Raw genomic sequence first — 10,200 nt, forward strand, 5'->3', positions numbered from 1 at the left:
CAGGAGGAGGAGGTGTGTGTTTGTGGAGGCTTACTGTACCTACAGGAGGAGGTGTGTGTTTGTGGAGGCTTACTGTACCTACAGGAGGAGGAGGAGGTGTGTGTTTGTGGAGGCTTGTGTTGATACAGAGACTGCTCTGTCTCTCTCTCTGTGTTTTTTATGTCTCTCTCTCTCTGTATATGTCTCTCTCTCTCTCTGATTGATTGATTGATTGAAAACTTTATTAACAGATTGCAGAATGGGTACAGTACGGCTCAATACATACAATTGTTAAGGGGATGCAGACCAGAGAAAGACTTTCGTCTTGTTTACATCAAGGGTCCCCCATTTTCAATTCATCATAACATATATGACATACAGGTAGACAGTGCTGCTACATCTATACATTTATGACATACCAGATTTGCAAATACAGTACTGTTTGTGATACAAAAAGTGTCCAGAAAAATAGTGTATATACATTTGACGTAGAAACTGTACATTGGAGGAGGTTGGGTTGGGGGGGGGGGCTGTACATTGGAGGTGGGGGGGGGGGGGGACACACACACTGTACACTGTACATTGGAATACTGACAAAGCCATACTTGGTCATTTACTGTACAACTGGGTTAGGACATTTGTAGGGGCCAGTTTCGAATTGCAGTCTCCCGTAGATGTTCTTTGAGAGTGTTTTTGAAAGTGGGTAGTGATTCACATTCCTTTACAGCTGTGGGTAGGGCGTTCCACATTGATGTGGCATAATTGCGAAACGTGTTTAGTCCCTTGTTTGAGCGGAATCTGGGTTTAACATGATTTGTTGTGCTTCCTCTGGTGTAGTGGTTGTGGTATTCACTGACCTTTGGGAAGTATTTTGACATGTACATGGGTACCTTGGTCGTGTAGTGTATCTTGTAGACCAGGCCCATTGCAAGTTGCTGTACTCTGTCGTCTACTCTAAGCCATCCTAGGTTGTCAAAGTGGGCAGGGGTGAGGTGGGTTCTAGGAGTAAGGTCAAGCAGTAGTCTGACCAGTTTGTTTTGAGATGTTTGTAATTTTGTTTTTAGTGCCTTTGAGGTGCTTTGGTACCATGAGGTGCAAGCATAGTCGTAGTACCCCTGAATGAGTGCTCCTGCTAGAGACTTCAGGGTATTCTTGTTTACCAGAGAGGAGATCCGGTACAAGAATCTAGTTTGTTGGTTGACTTTTTTTATTACATTGGTTGCCATCTTGTCACAGGAAAGATTAGCCTCTAGGATGGAACCCAGGTAGGTAATTTCATCTTTCCTTGTGACAATATTGTCACCCACTGTAACTGAGAAGCCGTCGGTCTTGCTGAGTTTGTTATTTGAACCGAAGAGAATGGACTCTGTTTTGCCCATGTGTAATGATAGTTTGTTGTCGGCGAGCCATATGCAAATTTTGCCTAGTTCCGAGCTGATGGTTTTTTCAACCTGTAACTGTTTGTATGGCTCTCTATCTCTGTTTTTATGTCTCTTTCTCTCTCTCTCTCTCTCTCTCTCTCTCTCTCTCTCTGTCGCTATTCTCTGTATATGTCTCTCTCTCTCTCTCTCTCTCTCTCTCTCTGTGTGTATGTCTCTATCTGTTTTGATGTCTCTCTGTAATATGTCTCTCTCTCTCTCTCTCTCTCTCTCTCTCTCTCTCTCTCTCTCTCTCTCTCTCCTCTGTGTGTATGTCTCTATCTGTTTTGATAATAATAATAATAATTAATTAAATTTATATAGCGCTTCTCAATAACCCGAAGTCGCTGACAATAGTCGGGAGCAAATGTAAAAACAAAGAAACAAAACAAAGAAAGAACAAAGAAACAAAAACAAAAGGAACATGAGACCATGGGGGGGAACAGGGGAGACAGCATGATAGCACAAAAAGACTGGAGACAGACATCAATCAGGTTGGAGGGGGGGGGGGGGGGGGGGGGGGGGGTTGTTATGGGTGGGGGGGGTTGAAGGCAAGGGAGAACAGGTGGGTTTTGAGGCGAGCCTTGAAGGTGGAGAGTGTAGGGGAGTCTCTGATGGACTGGGGGAGGGAGTTCCAGAGTCGGGGTGCAGTGCGAGAGAAGGCCCGATCTCCAAAGAGTGATGTCTCTCTCTCTCCCTCTGTATCTCCCCCCCAGGCGTTGTCAGCAGGTCTCCAGAACCGCAGCCCTAAGCCGGGCCCGGCGGGTCAGGAGCAGGAGTTGGGTTACTTCCTGGAGACGGGCCTGCAGAGGGCACACGTCATCCACTTCAGGAACGGGTGAGACCACGTTTTGGTACACCATCGTTCAATCCACAATGCTTTGCACCAGGTCATTTCTAGTTTTTTTTTATAATTTTTTTTATTGCAGGCTTGGCGATTTGATCATTCCAAATCGCGATTTCGATAAAAAAAAACGATTAATCGTGCAGCCCTAGTACTAGTTCTGACAGATAGTAGATACTAGTTCTGATAGTATATATTAGTTCTGATAGTAGTTATTAGTTCTGATAGTAGTTATTAGTTCTGATAGTATATATTAGTTCTGATAGTAGTTATTAGTTCTGATAGTATATATGTAGTTCTGATAGTATATATTAGTTCTGATAGTAGTTATTAGTTCTGATAGTAGTTATTAGTTCTGATAGTATATATTAGTTCTGATAGTAGTTATTAGTTCTGATAGTATATATTAGTTCTGATAGTAGTTATTAGTTCTGATAGTAGATATTAGTGATAGTATATATTAGTTCTGATAGTAGATATTAATAGGAGTCAGAGTGACAGTAGAGACTAAATCAGCTGCAAAAATGAACACTGGTCACATCAATAGAGAATTGTAGTTAATTATTCGTTTTTAGGAATGTACACGCACATACATACATACATACATACATACATACATGCATACATACTAGGGCTGGGTGATTAATCGATTATATCGATTAATTCGAATGAATGATTTAGGACGATTTTCAAAAATGTAATGATTTTCAAAAAAAAAAATATATATATATATAATGATTTTTATTTTACAAAAAGTGATGTTTGGTGAAAGTTCGATTTGCACTTTATTAATCCCAATAGGGAAATTCATTCTTGTTTGATGATCAAGAGGCACCTTTTATTTGTTTTAAGTGAAGTTTGGTGAAACAGCAAGTTATTGCACTATTAATCCCAATTAGGGACATTCATCTTTGTTTGATCAAGAGTAACCTTATATATATATATTAAGGCTGTCAAATATATCGCGTTAATATCGCGTTAACTCCCGATTCTATTAATGCCACACATTTTTTTTAACTCAAGATTAACAAAAAAAAAAAAAAAAAAATTTTTTTTTTTACTAGACTTCACTCAGGTGTATTATTGATGCTCTCATTGATACTATGTTTGTGTGTGTGTGTGTGTGTGTGTGTGTGTGTGTGTGTGTGTGTGTGTTGTGTGTGTGTTGTGTGTGTGTGTGTGTGTGTGTGTGTGTGTGTGTGTGTGAGATATAGAGAGAGAGGGGGGTGAGAGAGATGAGGAAGGGGCAAAAGAGAAAGAGAGCTGGGAGAGTGTGTGTGTGAGGGAGAGAGGGGGGTGTGTGATTAATCAGCCCTTGTGTGTGTGAATGTAACAAGTTCCTAACGTTTTCTTTCCCCTATTATTTCATGCACACTTTATTCATTGTTTTAAATTATTATTTTCTTTTAAGTTATTTTGAATTTGATGCAAATTTGCAATGCATGAGGGTCATCCTTTTGTGTTAAATGGCTGCACAAAGCAAGCATTTGTTGACTCGCATGTTGATAAGAGTATTAAAACTTGGAACTTGAAAAAGATCTGTTTAAGGTAAAAAAATAATTAAAATTAAAATGCGATTAATCGCGAGTTAACTATGGACAATCATGCGATTAATCGAGTTAAATATTTTAATCGTTTGACAGCACTAATATATATATATATATATATATATATATATATTATAAAAAAAAATGTAAGTGAAGATTGGTGAAAGTTAGGTTTGATAATTTTTGTCAAATAAAAACAAAGGTTATTTGAATGATTTCCTTGGCGTTTCTAGTTTTCAAGAGAAAAAAAATATCGATTAAAATCGAATATTTTTTTTTTTAATCTGAGATTTAATTTTTAGGCCATATTGCCCCCAACCCTAATACATACATACTGCTCTGTTCTAACTCTAATACATACATACTGCTCTGTTCTAACTCTAATACATACATACTGCTCTGTTCTAACTCTAATACATACATACTGCTCTGTTCTAACTCTAATACATACATACTGCTCTGTTCTAACTCTAATACATACATACTGCTCTGTTCTAACTCTAATACATACATACTGCTCTGTTCTAACTCTAATACATACATACTGCTCTGTTCTAACTCTAATACATACATACTGCTCTGTTCTAACCCTAACTCTAATACATACATACTGCTCTGTTCTAACCCTAACCCTAATACATACGCATATGTTTGACTGCTCTGTTCTGTTGTCATAGTAACCTGACGCGGGGAGTCGGCCGGTTCCGTGAGATTCTACGGGCGGTCGAGACCAGGACCACACAGAACCTACGCATGGTGAGAGAGAGAGTGAGAGAGTGAGAGTGAGAGAGTGAGAGTGAGAGAGAGAGTGAGAGAGAGAGAGACACACAGAGACACACACAGAGACACAGAGAGAGACACAGAGAGACACAGAGAGAGAGACACAGAGAGACACACAGAGACACACACAGAGACACACACAGAGACACAGAGAGACACAGAGAGAGAGACACAGAGAGACACAGAGAGACACAGAGAGAGAGACACAGAGAGACACAGAGAGAGAGACACAGAGAGACACAGAGAGACACAGAGAGAGAGACACAGAGAGACACAGAGAGAGAGAATGTGTGATCTTCCAGGGGCCAAGCTGGCGCTTGAACAAGCACATAATTCCGAATGGCCACTGAGCTGATATCAATGTGACAATGATCTCCTTAGTAGTTGCTTTAATAATAACGTGTGTGTGTGTGTGTGTGTGTGTGTGTGTGTCTCTGTGTGTGTGTGCGTGTGTGTGTGTCTCTGTGTGTGTGTGTGTCTCTGTGTGCGTGTGTGTGTGTGTCTCTGTGTGTGTGTGTGTGTGTGTGTCTCTGTGTGCGTGTGTGTGTGTCTCTGTGTGTGTGTGTGTGCGTGTGTGTGTGTGTGTGTGCGTGTGTGTGTGTGTCTCTGTGTGTGTGTGTGTGTGTCTCTGTGTGTGTGTCTCTGTGTGTGTGTCTCTGTGTGTGTGTGTGTGTGTGTGTCTCTGTGTGTGTGTGTGTGTGTGTGTCTCTGTGTGTGTGTGTGTGTGTGTGTGTCTCTGTGTGTGTGTGTGTCTCTGTGTGCGTGTGTGTGTGTGTGTGTGTGTCTCTGTGTGCGCGTGTGTGTGTGTGTGTGTGTCTCTGTGTGCGTGTGTGTGTGTGTGTGTGTGTGTGTGTGTGTCTCTGTGTGCGTGTGTCTCTGTGTCTGTGTGTGTGTGTGTCTCTGTGTGCGTGTGTCTGTGTGTGTGTGTGTCTCTGTGTGTGTGTGTGTGTGTGTGTGTGTGTGTGTGTGTGTGTGTAGACCATAGCGAGGCAGCTTGCAGAGATCCTCCTCCGGGGGATGTGTGAGCAGAGTTACTGGTCTCCTCTGGAAGACCCGCCCACCACATCCCCATTGGACGATCCCACTCGCCAAGGACACACCCACACCAAGGACTACGCCCTAAGCCGACGCCCACGAGTTTATTCCGGAGAGAAGTATGTCTTTTTAACCCTTTCACTGCCACACGACAGCCGGTTAACCCTTTCACTGTGACAATACAGACGGTTAGCCCTTTACTGTCACACAGCCGACGGCGACGCTCCATCATAAACGCGGATGCGGAGCTAATGATGCTAATGTTGGAGCGTCGCCGTCGGTTGTGTGATAGTAAAGGGCTAATCTTCTGTCGTGTGGCAGTGAAAGGGTTAACAGAGATGCAAGACTTCATCCACTTATCTGCAATTTGCTGTGTTTTTGGGAAATGGTCATGTGACCAGGCCCAGATAATAGGGTCATGTGACCAGGCCCAGATAATAGGGTCATGTGACCAGGCCCAGATAATAGGGTCATGTGACCAGGCCCAGATAATAGGTCATGTGACCAGGCCCAGATAATAGGTCATGTGACCAGGCCCAGATAATAGGTCATGTGACCAGGCCCAGATAATAGGTCATGTGACCAGGCCCAGATAATAGGGTCTTGTTAAAACTCATTCACTGCCAGCTATTGTCCTTATCCCGTTCTCACTGGGCCACGCTAAAAGATAGGCATTTTCACTGTGTAGTTAAAGTCAGTACTCGACACACAATGCATAATGACGCTAACAATTAAGATGGCTGAAATGAAATGCGAGCAAACATGATGCTCTCAACTGGGGTGGTGGATGTTAAAACATGGCTACTTGAATCGACCAAAAGGACGGCAGTTGTTGGAAAGATATAAAGAAACGGCCCTTGAAAAGCCCTCTTGTTGACAGACTTTCTGAAAAGAACACACGTTGTCGTCTATTGGATTTCTGGTACAGAGTTGCAGCGACATAACTGTGAAACCTACGGTAACCGAGGAGCCTAAACGATCTGCATCCACGGAGCTAATGATGCTAATGATGGAGCATCGCCGTCGGTTGTGTGATAGTAAAGGGCTAACCTTCTGTATTGTCACAGTGAAAGGGTTAACCACATCTGTTTTTAAGTGTGTGTGTGTGTGTGCACACTTGAGAAATGGACAATTAATCCAGGAAAAAGGGCTTTTATAGATGCAAATCTGACTAAGTCTCTTTGATTCTCTCCGTCTCTCTTCTCTCTCAGCCTCTTCTGTCCTCAGGAGAACACTGAGGAGGCTCTGCTGCTGCTGCTGATCAGCGAGTCCATGGTGTGTGACTCACACACACACACACACACACACACACACACACACACACACACACACACTGAGGAGGCTCTGCTGCTGCTGCTGATCAGCGAGTCCATGGTGTGTGACTCACACACACACACTCACACACACACACACACACACACACACACACACTGAGGAGGCTCTGCTGCTGCTGCTGATCAGCGAGTCCATGGTGTGTGACTCACACACACACACACACACACACACACTCACACACACTCTCACTCACTCACTCACTCACTCACTCACTCACACACACACACACACACACACACACACACACACACACACACACTCACTCACTCACTCACTCACTCACTCACTCACTCACTCTTGTGTCTAAGGCTTATCAAAATAAATGGGTTGGTTCCGGTTGATTAATTTATTTTATGAGTAAATCTTTTTTATTTCTTTTATTATAAATTTTTTTTTACAATAAAGTTTCATAAAAATCTTAGTCAACCCTTTAGTATTATGGATATTAAACATGCTGGCAGAGTACATGCATCCATGTTGTCGTGATCATTTTAATTAAATAAAGAAATTCCCTATCCATAGTCGCCGTGGGAAAAAATAAGATAAAAAATTAAATAAAATAAATTCCCTACCTATGCATGGCCTTAACTGACAACCAACAGGAACCAAACAATTTATTTTGTCAGGCCTAACCCCAAAATGTATGATTTAACACTTTGTGTGCCAACTTAAGTCGTTTCTCGGTCGTTGTTAATTTTTTTTTTAATATTTCTATTCATTATCCACCCAGGGAGCCTGTTGTTACCATAGGGAATGAGTCTGAGATCGCCAAAGTGCAATACCGGCCGCATCCTCCCAGGTGGCGGTATTGAGCACCCTTTGAAACCTTGTATCTTGGGCTGTGCGTCGATCTAATGTCTCCGGTCTGATTGCATTTTCTTTGGCAAGACGTGCGGTTATAACGGTCGGATTGATAAGAATCAAATGCTCCCGATGCATGATGTGTGGTGTATTATGTTGGCAACACGATGGGCATCAATACTTGGAATGGCGATCAGATAATTGGAATGGTGATCAGATAATTGGAATAATTGTGCAGCCCTACTCTCAAGTCAGACGTGTGTGTGTGTGTGTGTGTGTGTGTGTGTGTGTGTGTGTGTGTGTGTGTGTGTGTGTGTGTGTGTGTGTGTGTGTGTGTGTGTGTGTGTGTGTGTGTGTGTGTGTGTGTGTGTGTGTGTGTGTGTGTGTGTGTGTGTGTGTGTGTGTGTGTGTGTGTGTGTGTGTGTGTGTGTGTGTGTGTGTGTGTGTGTGTGTGTGTGTGTGTGTGTGTGTGTGTGTGTGTGTGTGTGTGTGTGTGTGTGTTTTCCAGGCCAACAGAGACGCAGTGTTGAGCAGGATCCCAGAACACAACAACGACCGGATCATCAGCCTGCAGTCGGCCTCCGTGGTGTACGACCTGCTGACCATCGCCCTGGGCCGCCGCGGGCAGTACGAGATGCTGTCTGAGGTACACCTGTAGGGGGCAGTACGAGATGCTGTCTGAGGTACACCTGTAGGGGGCAGTACGAGATGCTGTCTGAGGTACACCTGTAGGGGGCAGTACGAGATGCTGTCTGAGGTACACCTGTAGGGGGCAGTACGAGATGCTGTCTGAGGTACACCTGTAGGGGGCAGTACGAGATGCTGTCTGAGGTACACCTGTAGGGGGCAGTACGAGATGCTGTCTGAGGTACACCTGTAGGGGGCAGTACGAGATGCTGTCTGAGGTACACCTGTAGGGGGCAGTACGAGATGCTGTCTGAGGTACACCTGTAGGGGGCAGTACGAGATGCTGTCTGAGGTACACCTGTAGGGGGCAGTACGAGATGCTGTCTGAGGTACACCTGTAGTTACTACTATTACCAGTAGGGGAGGCTGTTTAGACTGTCTCGTCTGCTCCAGTGTCTAAAAGAAATCGAATGTAAATTCTGACAGTGCTCTGACTTGACGAGTGACCCGTCTGATGCCAGGGTGCCCGTCTGATGCCAGGGTGCGCTCTGGTGACCCGTCTGATGCCAGGGTGCGCTCTGGTGACCCGTCTGATGCCAGGGTGCGCTCTGGTGACCCGTCTGATGCCAGGGTGCCTGTCTGATGCCAGGGTGCCCGTCTGATGCCAGGGTGCGCTCTGGTGCTCAAAACGTGCCAACATTGAGACGCGTCCTCTGTCTGCGTCTCCCCCTCCTCTGTCTGCGTCTCCCCCTCCTCTGTCTGCGTCTCCCCCTCCTCTGTCTGCGTCTCCCCCTCCTCTGTCTGCGTCTCCCCCTCCTCTGTCTGCGTCTCCCCCTCCTCTGTCTGCGTCTCCCCCTCCTCTGTCTGCGTCTCCCCCTCCTCTGTCTGCGTCTCCCCCTCCTCTGTCTGCGTCTCCCCCTCCTCTGTCTGCGTCTCCCCCTCCTCTGTCTGCGTCTCCCCCTCCTCTGTCTGCGTCTCCCCCTCCTCTGTCTGCGTCTCCCCCTCCTCTGTCTGCGTCTCCCCCTCCTCTGTCTGCGTCTCCCCCTCCTCTGTCTGCGTCTCCCCCTCCTCTGTCTGCGTCTCCCCCTCCTCTGTCTGCGTCTCCCCCTCCTCTGTCTGCGTCTCCCCCTCCTCTGTCTGCGTCTCCCCCTCCTCTGTCTGCGTCTCCCCCTCCTCTGTCTGCGTCTCCCCCTCCTCTGTCTGCGTCTCCCCCTCCTCTGTCTGCGTCTCCCCCTCCTCTGTCTGCGTCTCCCCCTCCTCTGTCTGCGTCTCCCCCTCCTCTGTCTGCGTCTCCCCCTCCTCTGTCTGCGTCTCCCCCTCCTCTGTCTGCGTCTCCCCCTCCTCTGTCTGCGTCTCCCCCTCCTCTGTCTGCGTCTCCCCCTCCAGTGTCTGGAGAGGGCCATGAAGTTCGCCTTCGAGGAGTTCCACCTCTGGTACCAGCTGGCTCTCTCTCTGATGGCGGCGGGGAAGTCTGCGCGGGCCGTCAAGGTTCTGAAGGAGTGCATCCGTCTGAAACCAGACGACCCCACCATCCCTCTGCTGGCCGTCAAACTGTGCATCGGACCCCTGCACTGGGTAGGTGTGGGTGGATGAAACAAACTGACCTAATGTCTGTAGCAGGGCTCAGCCCAAACTAACGTGATGTCTGTAGCAGGGCTCAGCCCAAACTAACGTAATGTCTGGAGCAGGGCTCAGCCCAAACTAACGTAATGTCTGTAGCAGGGCTCAGCCCAAACTAACGTAATGTCTGTAGCAGGGCTCAGCCCAAACGTGATGTCTGTAGCAGGGCTCAGCCCAAACGTGATGTCTGTAGCAGGGCTCAGCCCAAACTGAC

At 46.0% G+C, this 10,200-nt stretch overlaps 1 protein-coding gene across 1 annotated transcript; it reads left to right on the forward strand.

Annotated features, from left to right (window-relative positions):
• Positions 1 to 2,113: 2,113 nt before the first annotated feature.
• LOC311248019 (tetratricopeptide repeat protein 7B-like) lies at positions 2,114 to 9,941 on the forward strand (the record flags this gene model as incomplete). Its single annotated transcript, XM_084338984.1, has 6 exons — positions 2,114 to 2,235; positions 4,466 to 4,544; positions 5,547 to 5,722; positions 6,815 to 6,878; positions 8,248 to 8,385; positions 9,753 to 9,941. Coding segments are annotated over 6 exons (768 nt in total), but the record flags the coding sequence as incomplete, so codon positions are not given.
• Between the last annotated feature and the right edge of the window lie 259 nt (positions 9,942 to 10,200).

This window comes from Notolepis coatsorum (genome assembly GCF_963971535.1).
Source record: "Notolepis coatsorum genome assembly, contig: SCAFFOLD_3863, whole genome shotgun sequence".
NCBI lineage: Eukaryota > Metazoa > Chordata > Actinopteri > Aulopiformes > Paralepididae > Notolepis > Notolepis coatsorum.